This window comes from Synchiropus splendidus, chromosome 4 (assembly GCF_027744825.2).
Source record: "Synchiropus splendidus isolate RoL2022-P1 chromosome 4, RoL_Sspl_1.0, whole genome shotgun sequence".
Classification (NCBI taxonomy): domain Eukaryota; kingdom Metazoa; phylum Chordata; class Actinopteri; order Syngnathiformes; family Callionymidae; genus Synchiropus; species Synchiropus splendidus.
The window spans coordinates 10,131,758-10,150,516 of NC_071337.1; the positions used below are offsets into that span (position 1 = coordinate 10,131,758).

At 44.3% G+C, this 18,759-nt stretch overlaps 1 protein-coding gene across 1 annotated transcript in view; it reads left to right on the top strand.

Moving 5' to 3' along the window:
- The window catches only part of kcnh8 (potassium voltage-gated channel, subfamily H (eag-related), member 8), an 89,956-nt gene extending 71,523 nt beyond the window's left edge, over nucleotides 1–18,433 (top strand). Inside the window, exons 10-15 of the mRNA XM_053862440.1 lie at nucleotides 960–1,209; nucleotides 7,879–8,093; nucleotides 9,632–9,670; nucleotides 11,689–11,966; nucleotides 12,305–12,567; nucleotides 18,364–18,433. Coding sequence (XP_053718415.1) covers nucleotides 960–1,209; nucleotides 7,879–8,093; nucleotides 9,632–9,670; nucleotides 11,689–11,966; nucleotides 12,305–12,467 — 945 coding nt within the window. The 3' untranslated portion in view covers nucleotides 12,468–12,567; nucleotides 18,364–18,433. The remainder of the gene's footprint in view (nucleotides 1–959; nucleotides 1,210–7,878; nucleotides 8,094–9,631; nucleotides 9,671–11,688; nucleotides 11,967–12,304; nucleotides 12,568–18,363) is intronic.
- Nucleotides 18,434–18,759: the final 326 nt, after the last annotated feature.

An 18,759-nucleotide genomic window follows, 5' to 3' on the forward strand; every position in this document is an offset into this window, starting at 1 on the left:
CAGTGCATCACTATCAAAACTGCTGTCAGCAGGGAGTGAGGCAGTCGCGTTTATGTTCACGAACACCTTGAGGAACCCTCCACCTTGCCTGCGGACCTCGCTTGGCCAAAGCCAGCAGGTGGATGATAAAGGCTGTGAACTGGCGGGGACTCACCATGCATTATATTCCAGTGACTTCAATAGGTGTTTGAGGTCTCACCAACCCCAGCAGCTTCACACATGTGACCCCGCCATGCTTATCCTGCAGCTCTTTCTGCTGCCTCTTTTGCAATTCTGACACCAGCTGTGAAGAAGCCCTTTTAACTTCCACTACTCCGACGTCCTCACATGTGGAGCTCTGTTGGGACGGTGACTCCTGGTTGTAAATATATTCCCACAATAGGCTTTTAGCATTTGCAGAGTTATATCAGCCGTTGTTCCTCTGCTGGGTGTGGATTTATGGTGCTTTGATGTTACATACGTCTCCCTGTCGCTCTTTGTTTATCGTTGCTTTGCTACTGATAAGATGCTACGCCGTACGTCCTGCTGACTCAGCAATGACTGAAAGGTTTGCCCGCACTTTAGATTAGATATACTAAGCAGAAAAGTCATATTCAGCCGCACATTATTAAGCATTATAAAGCATCTGGTTTGGTAGTCTTATATTATACCCTTGACTCTAAGCAGTGCGGTATATAAGCAAGTCATTTGTTTATTGATATCTACCAAAGTGCGATGAAAAATCTCCAAACAGCCTCATTTCATCTTCTTGCTTCGACACAACTTGCATTTATGTAATTAATCGTGTTGCCGCTCGGTCAATACTTCGGAGGATACTCCTGCGTCCAACCGGGTCGATAATGATAGCAGAGAAGATTGATCTCATAATATAGGGGCTCATGAAACACGGCGCTGAATCCATGCCGCTAGAGTGTGAGACGCGCGCGCCGTCCAGATTAATCATGTGGTCTTCGTTGCAGCTCTTGAAGGACTTCCCCGATGAGCTTCGCTCCGACATCACCATGCACCTTAACAAGGAGATCCTGGAGCTCTCGCTCTTCGCCGCCGCCAGCCGCGGCTGCCTGCGCTCTCTGTCGCTGCACATCAAGACGACCTTCTGCGCCCCTGGGGAGTACCTCCTCAGGCAGGGCGACGCTCTGCAGGCCATCTTCTTTGTGTGCTCCGGCTCCATGGAGGTGCTGAAGGACGGCATGGTGCTGGCCATCCTCGGTAAGATAAGGAGGAAGCTGAAGTCTGGCCAGAGCAATGGTGCTCTTGTTATAGTAGGACATAAAACACTGCCCTCAGCATCTTTGATAATGAAGCTCTGAGCTTCTCATTGTGATACAGATGGGTCTCCTAAATGAGACCATTGTTTGAGAAGCCTCCTGGAGGCAACAGCGTATCCTCACTGCCTATTGTCACCCAGAGCTCATTAATTTAACACTTGCCATTTCTTTCAATAAGAGCCTTCTGCTTGTGCCAGCGTCTTATCTTCTGCACGAGATGCACAGTCGGGAAACTTTCCCTCTGAGAACACTGGAAGCAGACATGACGGGAGGCTTCGGCGAATTAGTGAAAACTAACAAAGGTCATTGTTGAGGTCTACGATGATACGGACCAGACGGAGGCGTTTCTGGACTCATTTGCATGACAAAGTTCCCAACAGTGCCCGACCAAGATAAGAAAATGAGATGATGGAGGACTAAAAATAACAGATCAGCGGAGACGAGCTTCTCTTCAGATGACAGTTTCAGCACATAGTGAGACTCTGAACAGTTCTGAACTGTCTTAGCTGCTAACTAAACATATGAGGACGCAGGCTCTCCTTCAGCTTGTTTGTCTTTGACTTAAACAATGATTTTTGTGAGTCACCATGTCAACATACACGTTTCAAACTCTATGTTATATTGAACACCAGTGAATTTGTGGATCATTTCGGTGAAATGTTAAGATGGTGGGTTTATTTTTGTGTCCGCTGTTTTATGCTGCCTCTATCTTCTTTCTCTTTGGGCTTCTCCCTTCAGCAGTCACAACAGCGGATCATCCTCCTCCATCTCACCCTGCCCTCTGCTTCCTCTTCTCTCAAACCTCATGTCCTGCTTCACCACGTCCAAAAATCTCCTCCTTGGCCTTCCTCTCCACTTTCAATGTTTCTTCAATGTATTTTGAGGAACAAGGAAAACACACAAGAATGGCGAATAAAAGAAGAAAAATGTAGTCTTAAAATAAGAACATGCTATAGTTACTGCTGACTGAAAGCGCAAGAACAAAAAAAAAAAAGCAGAAAAATATTTGTTACAGTTTTAGTCTGACGTGAAACGGGCCAGAAAAATACAGGCACCGGGCCGCATATGGCCCCCCGGCCACGCTTTGCCCAGGTCTGCCTTAACCCAACAAATCCCAAGTCTTCTCATCTACTTATGAGAACAAATTATCAAAACATCACATTGTCACGAGTTACAAAACACAACTATTGCCAATTTTGTCATGCGTTTACCACAGATATCGGTTAAGACCGAGGAACATGATCCCGATCATATATCATATATCATGTTATTAGACCTGGTTAGACCGTGATCAGTCTGAAGTTTGTTTACGTCATTGTCATGTGTCAGGGAGACATGTAGTTGAGCTTCGAGGCTAAACTACAATTTGAAGTAACATGCTTGTCATAAAGCTGCTTTCATGTTTTCTTACATGTGTTTGGTTGTTCCAGCCATCATTTGTATCAAGCCAATGGAGTCTCATAAGAACTGCCTTGTCAGATACCAAAGTACATTTGGGTGGAATTTAGACAGACGAAGATGGAATCATTGAAAAAAAGAGAATTTAAGAAAAAAAAGAGACCATCTTCACAGTTTTTGGTTAATGTGGTGCTGCAGAGAAACCATTCCACTGTCGCATGATTTAGAGGCCTCTGAAGAACCTGTAGTTTTGAGATCAATACGTTTAATAATATTAGCTTGATCACAATTGAGTCGCTATAATCAAACCACTCAAAGTGAAATGGCCTTGTTCTGCAGCTGTGATTGATACAGTGATGGTGGCTGACAGCACTGACGCCAGCCAACCCAATCCTGTTGACAACTCTCCCACTGTCCACTTCAATCTGCGTCCACTTGACCAGAGCACATTTCCTCCCTGCATCCATCCCCTCTGGTTGAAACACACCTGCTTCCAGTCGTGAAAGAAACATGTCCTCTTTCCTGTCACGATGGGAAGCAGTGTAGAAACAGAAATGCTTCTGTCTCCATCTCAAAGTCGACTCGAGTTAGGTTCCTTTCGTCTGTCAGGATGAGAGAGTAGAGTAGCTGACTGTATTGTTTTCACTTCCTCGCAAAAGAACTGCAACGGTGAAAAACAATATGTGGGTTTTCTCGGCTCTCGCGCGGTGGGTATTTGTTACTGCCCTCTTGACCACTGATGTCGACCTGGATGCTCACAGTGGCGACTATTTTCTGGATAAATAAGTAATCTTATCTCCGAGTGGGAAGCTACTCCAGTGCATGCACACACAGGTGCCAGACTCAATCAGGCAAGGGGCCAATGTTTCAGACACAGTCCAAGTCACAGGCCAAATTACATTCCTGCTAAGTCGACTAAAAGAATTTCAGCACAGCGCGCCTCTGTGGGTCCCATCTAAATTGTACGCCTTCGTCTGTCTGCATTATTTGAACTTATTTGGTGACATGTATAATATACAGTGTGTGCACTCAAACATTCAGAAGGCAATGCTTGAAAACATGAGTCTGTGTTGCTTGTAAGACTCACTTCATATTTGGGATACAGTTTCTGCAATTGCATTTAACTACACAGTAAATCAACTAACTCCAAATGATAATGTTTATAGTTCCTGGTAGTACTGAATTTTCAGCGGTCTATTCTCTTTCAAAACTCTTGTGGGCTACTTAAATTCACTTGATGGGCCTGATGTGGCCCCCGAACCATGGGTTTGATACACATTCCTATAAAGAAACTGATCGACTGGAAGTACAACTTTCCTGTCTTCATAAATCCACTCCTCCCATTCACTGCAATTCTATATTTCCCATCTAGTGTGAGCGCACATCTGCACTGTAATCCATCCATTTATTGAAATCAATTTAAGCAATATGTAAACGGAGCAACTGGCGGGCGGGAGATTGATTCTTACATTAACTAGGAAGGTGTAATGGTGGTGCAATACGTCAGGTCCGATCCAGCCGGGGGCCAAAGAAATAACCTGAGGATTTGGACTTAACTGTGATAGGGAGGGTGAAGAACTACCGCGCTAATGGCCCGTGTACCTGAAGTTATCCGACCCCTATGAAGTCTCTCTGGCAAAGTTATCTCCCAGGCCTTCCTCCATCGAACGCCGTGCCTCATAAGAAGCTGGAATATACATCTTCTTTGCATCATATTTCAAGTTTTTGGAAGCTCATGTTTCGCAGTTAAACAGTGTTCCTTTGGTTCGCTGTTGATGTTCATGGATGACAGAATTCTCTGCCCGTACTCTGAGATTTACCCTCCGTAGAGGGAGTTTTGTAGTCAAGGGTGACTCACAATGATGGCGCTCCCAGAGATGACTCCTCCCCTTAAGGAGGACAGTTAAGGAGGACTGCTCAGGTGCGCACTCTCCCATCTCTTATACAGATATTGCTGGGTGATGAACAGCATTTCAAGTACATTCAGAGTAGTGGAAACCCTGGCCATTGTGTAGTGAAAAACACTACAAACAGAATGTTTCTGTTTGTTTTTGTTCAGGGATTCCTCCCCATTTGTTCTCTCTTTCTTTCTTCTTAAAAACAATCCTTCAGCTTCAACAACTTTATTCGTGCCATACAAATTGAGAATGGCTGTGTTGCGCAGTAAAAAATGTCATCATATCCAAATGAATCCAATATATTTTCCCTAAAAGAATCCTGAAGATGCTCTTCCGACTCAGCAGGAGAAGCCTCACTGAGATGAATTACTCCGGCGAGTGAGAGTGCTCTCTTTCCTAGATCCTAAATTACACAGGAGAGATAGCATGAAAACATCAATTAAAACGTCGCTGTTGTGTTCCTCTATTGAAGACCGACGCTGCACTGACGCACAATCGCCCCTCTGTGCTGATAAATGGAGTTTTGTGTCGCATCAATCATATAATTCGGAACCACGAGTTCAAATGTTCTGCTTCTCAATCACAGTTCTGTTCGTGGTACGTTTGTCATCGCTAGGATTTATGTGACTACAGTAGGGTTTGTTTTGGTTTAGAAGCCCGTTTGATCCCAGGACGACTGGAACGCAGCTGATATATAAAACTATGTACAAAACAAAAAGGCAACATATTGAATCCTTCTAAAAACTGACCTGGTTTGGCCAGTGTGTTTTTGTTCCTCTTGACAATGTGTGCGCATGCGCGTGTGTAGTTCTGCTGAAGGTCACGTCGACACAAGGTGAACGACCAAAAAGCTTTTTTTCCTCCATTTTTTTAATCCGTCTGTGTAGCTCTTTTGTGTCCTTGTAACTTTAGAGGGAGCAATCGAGAGCATAGAGAGACTGTACCGAGAGGGGAAGAAAGAAATGATGACAGAGGCTGTGATTTGGATGGATGTGGAGAGAGGAAGAGAGAGAGTGTGTGTGTAGTATATTGTATCAAAAGTACATGATAGAATCTGTTTTTTGAGGAAAAGCAGAGGGTCGGACAAGGAGAGAGCACAATATGGAAATGAAAAAAAAAAAACGGACAGAAGGACATTACAGACGGCGAGCTGTGAAAAGGGAATTTTGAAAGGCGGGATGAGGCGCTCCTGAAACAGGGCAAAAGAATCAACAAACGTGAGTGTGGATGGTGTCTGAAACGCTCAATGGAGGAGTGAGGAAACTAAGGAGGCATTATAAGAGAGAGCGAAAGACATAATAACCAAGATAAGTAGAGGAGGCTGTGGGAGGGGAGCAGTCACGACTGCCACTTCATCAGGCTCCGTTCAGCTCACAATGATCCAAAATGAATTTTGCATGCCTGCTGAAAGGGCTGGAACTCTGCTGGACGTCCAGATTAATTCGCCCCAAATCCAATTGATTCATGATACAAATCTATAATTACGACCAACAGAGAGTGATTATGTTTGATAGCGCTCCCTTCAGGATGTGCCAAATGATGACACACATTTCCCTCTTTCTTCCCCGCGACATTCTCTTGCACCCCAGCACCTGCATGTCATGGCTCTTGTGGCGTCCATAAATCTGCGAGCACTTCTCCTGGTGTCTCCCTGCTCTGTTCCCTGCATCAGTGACAGCCATTGAAATATGTCCAGGTTTACACAGGGACCTATTGAGAAGCCTTACGTTACTGTCTATCGCAGAGAAACACGCACAAAGACCTTGACACGCGGATAACTTGGGAAAAGTTTGCTGAAAGTCCATTATTTACGTTGACTGTTGCTGAGGAAAGCCATGGAAATGGACGCGTTGGACCTGGCATTTCTCTGTGCTACTAGTTACTATTAGAGGACCAAGTCAAACGCACAACCACCTAAAAGATTCAAAAATTGTTTTGGCAAACATCTCTGCCAGGATTCTAGCGTGTGCCAAGCGTAACCGCTACTTGTGATGTTCATGCTACTGAATTCCAGAGTCACCAAGTCAAGATCAAGAACAACACATTTCGTCGCCAAAGTTAATTTATTGTAGATGTGATTGTACGCTGTGTTTGAGTCAAGTTTCTTGGTTTTTAGTAGCCATTCGAGTGAAAGACCAATTCTTCAAAACCTTTGTGGATCCATGTGGAACTGCAAACAACGAACGAAATCCAGTGGAAAAAGTCCACAAAACAAAATGCCTTCAAACGTCAGATTTATGGAACCACGATAGGCACTGACCTCACAGCAGTGAAAACTGTTACTGTAGAGCGCACAAATATTCATTTAAGCAAATCTGTCTGTCAATAAAGTCAGATGTTTATCAGCCTAATAAAGGTGAAAACATGTTATCAAACGTCCAAGTCCCGGACTGCTGCGCTGTGCTCCCGTTCCCAGCACAATTTTCCTGCAGCTCCTGGCTGCACACCTCAGTGTTCTGGCAGTTTGCAAAGTTGTTGACAGCGATCAGACCCTTCACTGCCCGGCATTTATTATGTTTGTGTGGAGTCATGCTGTACACGTAGTTTCCAGCATCTAGCGCCAAGTCGCCTAATGTGAGAAGCTCACCACCCACTGACAGTTTTCTGAGACAAGGTGCAGCTCTCCAGCCGGCATCAAGTCCGCGGCCAAAACCCGACTCGCTTGTGTTCACATCTCGGACTTCTGAGCCGAAAGAGCTTTTTCTCGAGACCGAACCCGCAGTGCGAAAGCGCTGTTACTCTCTCTCTCCTTGAAAATGATGTGGCTATTGGGTCTCTCTCCATTTGTTAAGCGAAAAAAAAGCCACTAGATCAAAATAATTTTATACCAACTGAAATAAATCACTATGTAAATATATGTTTGGTCTTGTTCAAAATCAGCTCTCAGGTCCAAGCCTGGAAGAAAACATGGCCATGAAACAATGAAAATATTGTGGTTTTTGTGAACTATTTCTTATGATTAAAGCCAATATGATTGACACCTTGTGTAAAGCTACTGTCAACCATATTTATTGTCAGATCTATTATAGTCTTGCAGATGTGAAACTCAATCCTGTGCTTTCACCCCTTGTTTTGTCTGGACAGTTACCTCTTAACCTTCTTTTTAGACTTCTTCAGACTTGTTGAATCTGTCTGATATTCACTGTGTGCACCTCTTCACCACAGTGCCGAGGAGCCTCATTCAGGAAGTTTAAGTTTGACCTCTGTTCTCTGCCTTCACAGATAAAGTCACTCCTCTGCTCCTCAAGTTTACTTGCATTTTAAATAAAATATGAATAATGTATTCTCATAAACCTTTGTTTCTGCTTGCGCAGGTAAAGGGGACCTGATTGGGGCCAACCTGTCCTTAGATGACCGAGTAATAAAAACCAATGCAGATGTGAAGGCGCTGACCTACTGTGACCTGCAGTGCATTAACCTGAAGGGGCTCTACGAAGTGCTGGACCTCTACCCCGAGTACTCCACACATTTTGTGCAGGATATCCAGCAAGACCTCACCTACAACCTGAGAGAGGGCCATGAGACACATGTGAGTGCATATTCATTGTTCCACTTCTGAGACCTTACGATTTATTCTCTTGTCCTTTGATCTTGATGAAAAAAACACATTGGGAACAAAGGTGAATGACGTGATTGCAGAGGGGTGTTTGTACCTCGTGCCACCAAGAGCTTGACTCATGGTGTTTATGACAACCACATGCACATACGTCTAGGAAAACCATCATCAACTTCAATGAGTCTGGTTTGAGAAAGATTATTACAATATGTTTATTAGAGCCACAGTGGGGAAATTCAACATGTCACAGCAGTCAATGACAACAAAGACACTGACACACATTAAAAATAGACAATAAACATGTCACATGACACAGATGTCCACAAAGCATCGTCATTCATAAAAAAAGTGAGGTCAAATAAATACACATATATAATCACATATCATGACAAAATAATTAAATAAGATTAAGTAGTTATAAGGGTTTTTATATGTATAAATATATATGTAATATGTATAGATATATAAATATACAACAGAAAAATACAAAATATGTATAAATATATGGGAATACTGTTTAGAATGCAGCTATGTGGAACATAAGGTTGAGGGTATGAATGTATGGGATTTTATAGTGAGTCAATTCTAAATATCAAACTAAATAATAAGGCTATTTAACGTGTTTTTTTAAACTACCTTTTAAGATTAAAAAAATGTCAGAATCAGACGTCTCTATATTCTGATGCTGACTGACCGCTGCTGTGTGTGCCAGTGGGAGGGGCCAGGACATGGGCCTGAGGGTGCTGTGGTGCAGGTCAGGGTGCGAGTCCCACATGATCTGAAATAAGGGTCAGATATCAAAACAGATGTGGCCGTAACTAATGACAGAGTAACTTAAAATGTAATGTTTCCGAAACACACTTTGAAAGTGGCATCGACTCAGAGCATTGCTGTCAGGGGAAATCCTGAAAAGGCTTCACACGTCTTGCCAACCCTCCTCCAGTTAGGGGGGGACCATGGGACACACCCAGGACAAGCTGAAGGAAGGACTGTACTTTTTTTTATTATGGCACCAAAGTTACTTTCCTGGCAGAAAAGCTGCTTTTGTGCCCCTTTGTTTAAGACCGACTGCTGCGTAGAGACAGCAGAAGGTAAATTTGGAGAAAACCCAATCACAGTGGGCCACTTGGTGAAGTTGTGCTGCTGCTGCTGTAATTACTGTCAGGTGTGCCTACGTGTCCCGAACAGACACCAGTGGCCCACTTACACACACACACACACACACACACACACACACACACACACACACGCACACACACACACACACGCACACACAGGGCTTTTAGCGGAGGTTATTGCGTAGAGGTAACCCAAATTGCAGCACTGGGTTAAAATAGACCTGGAGGACAGGCAGCTGGGGGGTGGGGGGGCGAGGTGTTTACCGCTGATGTGGCGCTTTTGACCTGAATGTGCTCTTATTTGAGCAAGGAAAACACAGAAACAATGGCAACAAACTTGTGATGAATATTGTCTTCTGGCGTGCACTCAGCGGACGTTTGCTTCTGTTGCAGGTGAAAGCCCGGCTGTCTTCAACCCCCCTGGACGCACAGGTACGCACATGCTCAGATGGGTGATGCCAACACATGACCGGCAACACTATGGTTGTTTCCTGAATGTTAGACCAGCTTCCTGAAGAATGTGTTTGGTCTCAGATTGGTCTCAGCTCCATTTTTTTTTTGTAGGTGAAACAAACGTTTTTCCAGCCTTGGAATGGGCTCCCACTAACCTCCCTCCTTCCCCCCACTGACAAAGGGATCAATAAATGTTTAGGAGTCATTACATTGACTGTGGAGCTAGTGATCCTCAGACATGACTCTGATCAATAAGTGATTGTGGAGCACTTTCGGACGCAGCTGTTACTGTAGCCTCATCACGCGCCGTTGATTAATGGCGGCTCAGCTTAGTGAAGGGCGGAGGGTTGCTACACAGCGGGTCAAGGTTCCAGCCCGAGATGTTGGGCCGCAGACTTAAGGGTCAATTTGAGATCAATCGGATGTTCTGCTTCCTGGACTTTACAAATACACGCTCGCTCTGTAGGTGATGGTGCCCAGTTAGCACCGCTGGAAACTGTTGACAGGGAAAGCAGCGGCAGTAGAATGAGTGAGGAGTAACTGCAGTAGATCAGAAGCTGAAGCAGGTGTTGTTATAAAGCTGCAGAGTCCATAGTAGGGATGGACGATAACTTATCGTTCACGATATACCGCCAAACACACTCACTCGCTGCATTGGACTGGCACACGTGAACATGACGAGACCGCGACCAAGTGCCACGCTCTCCAGCTCCGTGACGTTTGACAGCCGACACCGGCGTGTGACTGTTGTGGAGAGTGTGCTGGACTTTGGTTCACGATCGTAGTATTTTTTAACAAATGGAACCTTTGATAATAACGCTGGTCGAGTCTGAGTCTCTGGATCTGTGTTTATTTTATTAGATGAAGTGGTCCTCATAGGTTCTCTGACACGGTTGTCTGCCTTGGTTCACATCAACACATGCAGGTCTCCCGCTGCGCCGGCGCCTCGGCCAAACACCGTGGTGAAAATAGTTGGATATTGGACGGCGCTCCGCTCCGGTATTGGCAGCAGCGTCCTCTTCCACATCCCCATTAGGGTTCACTGATCGCGGACACACTCTCACAGACAGCGCTAATGCTACAATGCAGCATGAGTTAGGGTCCATCAACAAATTCTAAAGTGGTCAAAGTATTAGTGAAATCTTCAATAAGGCAATGGCAAGCAAGCATTTTTGAGCATTTGAGCAAGACAAAGGAATGTAATGATTTGGAGATTAGAATATGACTAATTTATTCACATTATTTCTAATATTTCGGTAAACAGCGTTTTTATAAATCACTTTTTTGAAACCATGGAAAATGTTCGGATCGGATAATGTGTGGCTCCGTGTGGTGATGGGAAACAGCTGAGTGTGTTGTTTTGTGGCAGAGAGATGCTCTCTGATGACATCATCTCATGGCGCACTTCCCTCTCAATGATCGCAAAAATAACAAATGGAAACAGGCATAAAGTTGCATTTTCTTTTTCATTAAATTTGTTAATAATGTTGAAACATTTCGATCGCAATCTCATTGTAATTGAAAAGAGCAGCAGTAGTTGCACAATGAGTTGTAGCCATAGCAGTAATAGTACACGTAGAGTTATACTTACCAAAGTAAACAGCAAGTGAAATCTGTCTGTGTCTGTAAGTTTGCGATGACAGTGTGCATGTTTTGCTCCAGTGATGAATGTTACAGTGAGGATGGACCTTTGTTTACATGACATAGGTGACCACACTTCCTGGCAAATAAGGCTGCAATACTGACTCCTCCCATATTTTACCTTATGTGTCTGTACAAACAGAGAGGGCTCCTGTGCAATGTTCAAGTGGCGGTAATCGTACAGTTGTGGTAAAACTATTTGAAGTAGTATGGCATTAAGTGGCGGCAGCCATGTTTGTGACATGAAGAGAGTCCAATTGTAGTTGTCAGACAAGACGACGTGTGCCATGATCACGCTGTGCTTCATCTCACCGTCCCTCCATCCGTTCCTCTCATGGCTGTATTTCCTCTTCCAGCCCGGCGTGAAGCGAAATGGGCGGCTGGGGCAGGGATATCCGTCCATCATCGAGGCTCCAGAGGAACACGAGGAAGATGAGAAGGATGAAGATGTGACCATCTCTGTATCCCTGCCGTCGGAGCAGAACCGAGTGGTGCACCTCCGGGACGCTGGTGCGACGTCTCCGCTGAGACGACCGGCCCGGAAGACCACGGGAGAGATTTCCAGGAGCCCGCCGGCCCGGAACACCCAGGGAATCACACTCACTGCGTTGGACCCGTCCAACCTCAGCCCGAGGTGAGCGCCGCTGTTCGGCCTGTGACTGGATTGAAGCAGAAAACTACTCTTAAGATCAGTGCACATAAAAGGCAGCTGGGCAAATCCAGAGAGGATTTTATTCCCCACTTAATTTTAAACATTCAAAACTCTCTGAAGGCCAATTAAAAGTGAAGCCTTAATATTGATTCAATATTACACAAATTCTGTGGTGCACACTCTCTCATATTCCGGTGGTTGCACTTTTGTTATGATGGTCATTAGGACATTGTTGATGCTACCATTATAGAGATGCATTTTAAGCCTCTGTGTTTATGAAAACGTATATAAATGAGCTTTATTTTGTGTTTGTGCTGCAGGATAGTCGACGGCACAGAGGACAGTGAACAGCCAGAAAGCTTCTCCTTCCCCCAGCCCCGAGGTTGCCCAGCTACAGAACCATCCAGTGCCTCAGCCGCCCTGACAGGTTCCCCCTGCAGACAGGACGGACGGAAGCAAGGCGATGAAGCAGGCTTTTCATGACCTGCTGTTTTGTGTTCCAGATGCGCCGCATGTCAGCAACGCAGAGCTCGCAGCTAAAGCGGAAGAAACTCGAGGTCAGCTGCGACACCTCAACCAGCAGGTGAGTGAGCGAGTCTTTTAGAATCTTGTCACCAAAACTTGAATCCTTTAGATTATAAATTTAAAAAGAGAAACAAAGTGGCCACCTGTTTTTCTCCCTTAAGTCTAAGGCAGCGTTTTTCTACTAGTGTCCGGTGAGAGAGTGTCAGGTGAGCCGTGGGAGTTTCACCTCATATGTCAGGACAGATGAGGTAGGCGATATGATGACATTAAATCATGACAATTAGAAAGTGTTGAGGAGCAACCAAGGTGAGGAGATCACATGGATTCGCTGACATTCTTTCTTTACACTCTGCTGTAGAGCTGCAGTATGTTGATGCGCTGATCTGTCCGCGCACCACAGCACTCCTCTTCTCACACACTCACAGCAAAGAAGCCGCTCACATGTGCAACCTCCAGCTGTTTTTAAACCTGATGTGCCTCTAACTTGACCACACGCTTTCACCACAGAACCATGGAGGGATTGATCCTTGTCGGAGCCGCGACCTGTGACACCGCAGAGCTAACACAGCTAACGGCTAACGTGACGTCTCTCTTCAAAACTTTATTGATATGGACTGTCAAAGTTTGCTCTGTGGCTTAAAAGTTGGCGAAAAACTTAATGCACCTCAAAATAAATGCGCTCCAAAGCATGAAGTGACAAAGAATATTTGTTTTTATGATGCAAGTTCAGGCAAAGAACGCTGAGGATTTGTCTGGAAACTCAAAACTACAATAAAACCATGCAAAAGACAATTCATAAAATAGAAACAGTTATTTAAAGCAAGAAAATAAATTAATAAATCATGATATTTTGACCTTTTTTCCCGCCCCTTTCTGGATGCATTTGAAGCAGATACATTTTCTGCAATTTGGTTCTGCAAATATCCTGGCAAAATAACAACAAGTTTTCACAAATGAATAGGAATTTTTTACAGCACTTTTAAGCTTTGGCTGAGGTTCCTTTGGTGGTGAGCCTCTTTTTTCAATTTTTTTTTCAATGAACCAAGGCTGCCATGGTTCGAAAAAGGTTGCAAAGCACTGGTCTAAGACACAGTGGCTACAGACCCGTTGAGCAACCATGCAGCACTGACGGTATCCCACCACGGAGCGCCACAAATGCTTCATGAAAACAAACTTAAATCCACCTCAGTCACTTTCCCATCATGTATAGTGGCTGGAACACAATCCTCCCTGATAGGTTCATCTGGGATTTCAAACTCATGACTCCATACTTCAAAGACAGCCACCTCAGTCAATTATTTTTGAAAGACTGAGCAAAATCTGTGGTCATGGTGCGACAAATCAAGTGTAATCTTTGGCTTCAATCCCACAATTTCCTTCGTCCTTCAACCTGGGAGCGTCGAGGGGTGACAGCAGGAGGTGAAGCCTGACACAGTGACCTCTGTCCCCTGTGATGGAAAGCGTCATGTGTGACTGACAGATCAATACCAGCTCTGCATGATCAGCATTCTAATCTATGTTTAGAGAGAATAAGTGCGGGGCCATGTGACCCTCACCTGCCGCGGAGGAGGTGACCCGTCCAGTCGGATCACGGCAAGACAGCCCTTTCAGGATATGGAAAATCAATAGCATAAATAAACAGAACGATCGTGCGTCTGTAAGCGAAGAGTATTAATGATGTGACAGAAGCGCTGTCTGAAGGACTGGACTAGGAGGCAATGCACTGCAACAGTCATAGAGCAGTCAGATGTTCTGTATCATGAGCCTTCATCCAAAGGAGGTCAGACTGGGCCTGTGTTCTGATTCATGGTTCTGAGTCTGAGTGCGGGGTCTGATGCAGGGGGATCTTATTTGTGAGAGATGAGACGGTGAGATGTGGGCTGGATGAAGGAAGGAAGAATGGGATGCTTTTTCAAGGGGATCTAGATATCACGACTGGCAGTTGGGCGCCTGAGGAGACTGGGCTCCATGGTACCCCACTATTTTATGAGCTATTTATTTGTTGGTGTTTACAGCAGAATGAACTAAGGAATGGTAACAATGGACATTGATTTTTTTTTTTGGCTCAACTACGGAAGCTCAGAGCTGCCAGCAATGGAAAAAATATTTTTGGATCTGTATCATATTATTTCATGATACGTTTCACGTAATTTCATGATAGATTTCACCTTATTTCATGATACGTTTCACGTAATTTCATGATACGTTTCACGTTATTTCATGATACGTTTCACGTTATTTCATGATAGATTTCACCTTATTTCATGATACGTTTCATGTTATTTCATGATAGTATCACGTAATTTCATGATACATTTCACGATACATTTCACGTAATTTCATAATATGTTTCACGTTATTTCATGATACATTTCAGGTAATTTCATGATAAGTTTCAGGTTATTTCATGATACATTTCACGATACATTTCATGTTATTTCATGATACGTTTCACATTATTTCATGATAGTACCACGTTATTTCATGATACATTTCAGGTTATTTCATGATACATTTCACGATACATTTCACGATACATTTCACGTTATTTCATGATACGTTTCATGTTATTTCATGATACATTTCATGTTATTTCATGATATGCTTCACGTTATTTCATGATACATTTCACGGTACATTTCACGTTATTTCATGATACGTTTCATGTTATTTCATGATACATTTCACGTTATTTCATGATATGCTTCACATTATTTCAGGATACATTTCACAATACATTTCACTTTATTTCATGATACATTTCACATTATTTCATGATAGTATCACGTTATTTCATGATACATTTCAGGTAATTTCATGACACGTTTCACGTTATTTCATGATACATTTCACGTTATTTCATGATACGTTTCACGATACATTTCACGTTATTTCATGATACATTTCACATTATTTCATGATAGTATCACGTTATTTCATGATACATTTCAGGTCATTTCATGACACGTTTCACGTTATTTCATGATACATTTCACATTATTTCATGATAGTATCACGTTATTTCATGATACATTTCATGTAATTTCATGACACGTTTCACGTTATTTCATGACACGTTTCACGTTATTTCATGATACATTTCATGTTATTTCATGATACGTTTCACGTTATTTCATGATACATTTCACGATACATTTCACGTTATTTCATCATATGCTTCATGTTATTTCATGATAGTATCACGTTATTTCATGAATGTATCACGTTGTTTCATGATACGTATCATGTTATTTCATGATAGTTTCACATTATTTCAGGATACGTTTGACGTTATTTCATCGTATTTGTCACGTTATTTCATGAATGTATCACGTTGTTTCATTATACGTTTCACGTTATTTCAGGATAGATTTGACGTTATTTCAGGATATGTTTGACGTTATTTCATAATATTTGTCACGTTATTTCATGACAGTGTCTCGTTATTTCAGCTTCCGTACACAACAACTGAGGCGTTCTTTTTTTCTGTATGGGGTGCACGAGGTAAATCACTAAACCTGGATGTTCGACCAAACCCGATCACTAATGCTCGAATTTACTAAACAGCATAACCAGATATGACGTAAGACACCCTGAATCACCGGAAACAGTCTGGGTAACAATATCATGAAATGATGTGATATGGCAGCTCTGAGCTTCCGTACTGAACATATAATGGCACTGAACCCATGACCATGCAGGGAGATACGATGGGTTTGCGTTGGCTTCACTTTTCACCTGAAGGGCAGCAAAGCCGCAGACACGAGGGTCGACTAGATGGACAGGCCGAAATATCCGGCCTGATACAACAATAATGCAGTGGACATTAGAGACAATATTGACAAACATACATATGAGTGGAGGGTAAGTTCAGCAAAGCCTCATAGTTGGAGTCAGGCATTTTGCCGAGACGCCATGTGAGCGAGCGGCCAAATCAGCTGCTCGCTCTATTACAATCTCTTTGTTTGCCTGCGAGTGATTGCAGCGAGGAGCTTGGATGCTGCTCCAATCACAGTCATCAGGGTCTTTAAAATTCAGACGGCGACTGGAAGGAGAATATTATTCATTCACCGGGGAATTGGGAAGTTAAGTTCAACAGAAGAATGTTCATCTAATTACGCGTGAATCACATTTAAGATGGCGCCCAAAGTTGAGCTGGTGTTCAAAGCGAATTAAAAATGCTAATGTGACTTGTGATACGGCTGAAGTTCGACTGAGCTTTTCTCAAAAGTTTCAGGGTCTGGAGCCCCGGAATCATGTTGACAGCGTGTCGGATTGGACCGTGCTGTCCAGCCTTCCCGAGTCAGTCTATTTTTACCAACACTTGAATTTAGACGTTTTGGCTACAGGGATGAAAATGTGTTCACGCAGTTATCAGAGGACTGGACTGGGAAATCAGACAGGGCTCAGTGGACAGATGTTATATCTAAGGTCCGACCATAGTTCACTGAAGGATGGTCATGACATGAACTTGCATCTCTCAGCTGAGACTGAAACTGTTGAGATTGTTGTCTAAAACCTGGCAAACTACGTTGTTTCTTTCAGTGTAAAATACTGTACTGCTATTGTATTAGTGACTGTAAATGGCCCCATTGCGAATGTGTGTGTGTGTTCAAGTGAAGACCAATTTTGGGGAAAACATTGAGGATTTCAAAACTTCAAGCTCATTATAACTGGGTTTCAGTTTGGTCCTGGTTAAGGTTAGCATGGTGTCTTGGATGGTTAGGTTTAGGGTGAGAGGCTGGGGTAAGGGTCATGGCAATGAACGGTCCCCACAAGGAAAGAAATACAAAGGTATGTGTATATGTGTTGTTCAACTGAGTACACCCTGCAGTGGACTGGTGTCCCATGATGTTTTCCCCTTAGTAGCAGGGCCGAGATTTCAACCAGCAACCTCATGCTGACTAAACCGTTTGCCTAGGTGATCTGATATTTTTTTTCTTAAAGGTTGACACTGGTACAAACGTGGATCCAGCAGGGGGTGATGATTTTTACTTGTCAGTTTGTGCTGAGGTATAATTATAGCATAAACCTGAGGCGTCAAAGTTAGTGACACCAGGGGCTGAAATTTTAAAGTCAGAAGCAGAAATAATCGTGAATCATTTCAGCATATCTAAGGTTCAACACCAACTCACCGCCTGACACTACAAGGGTGGCTACAAAGAGCACAGCCTGCTGAAACCCTGGTTGCTTCTCGAGCCACGGTACAAACAAACTTTAGAGGTGGTTTAGTTCCAAGTATTACGTTTTGTTTTGAGCCAAGCATACGGATGTAAAGCCAGTGGGCCGCATGACATGACTTGACCGGCCGGATTTGGCCCCCAGACCTGGAGTTTGACAAAGCTGACAGTGTACAAGTAACATCCGACTTAGGACAGGGATTGATTCCGACCAACCGCTCGTAAGTCAGATTGGACATAAGTCGAATGGCATTCAAAATAGCTGAAGCGAGGGTTGTACAGTAGGTGCTACTGTAGCGGTAGATGGCTGTGTGAAAGTGAGATCCTGGGATACTGTGCTGCTGTGACTGTCGTACGTGTTACCGAGCTGCTACGTGCTGCGGTGCCAGACATTGGATAATAAATAAGCATCTGCTGGCCGTGGTTGTAAGTGCGGGTGGACGGAAGTCGAGCAGGTCAAGTCGGATGTTACTTGTATAGCGCATCTGATGCAGGTAGTCTTTGCTCCTCATGAGGGATTGAATTGGACGTTGCTGGAAAGTCTCCCACGCCAGTACTGAGCCTGGTCTGGTTGATGGTCCCGGTTCCTTCAGTGGCAACTGCCCGGACTTGACACGGTGGAGTCTGAATCTGTGATCGGCTGTTGTCGACTGACGATGTTGATGTCACGGCAGGTGAACTCTCTGGAGAGCGAGGTGGCCGACCTGGGACAGCTGATGAGGAGGATGTCCCAGCTCATGGAGGCCCTGGTGTCGTCCGTGCCGCAGCCTTCTGTCGGCTGCCCGACGCTCTGCTCGCCAGCGCACCACGTCTACCTGCCCCACGCTACCCCTCCGCCGTCGTACCCCTCCCCAACCTCCTCTCAGACTGCTTCCACCTGGACTGACACCCCCATGTCTTTGCCCTCCTCCCCGCTCATCCTCCCCCTGCAGCAGCAGCAGCACACAGCTGTCTGCCACAGGGACTCCTACTCACACAGGCCCCAGGAGCTTCATCTGGGATACGCCGCTGTCCCTGCTCCACTTTTAGGCCCCTCTGCCCTTCAGCTGCAGCCCTCCTCCATCATCACG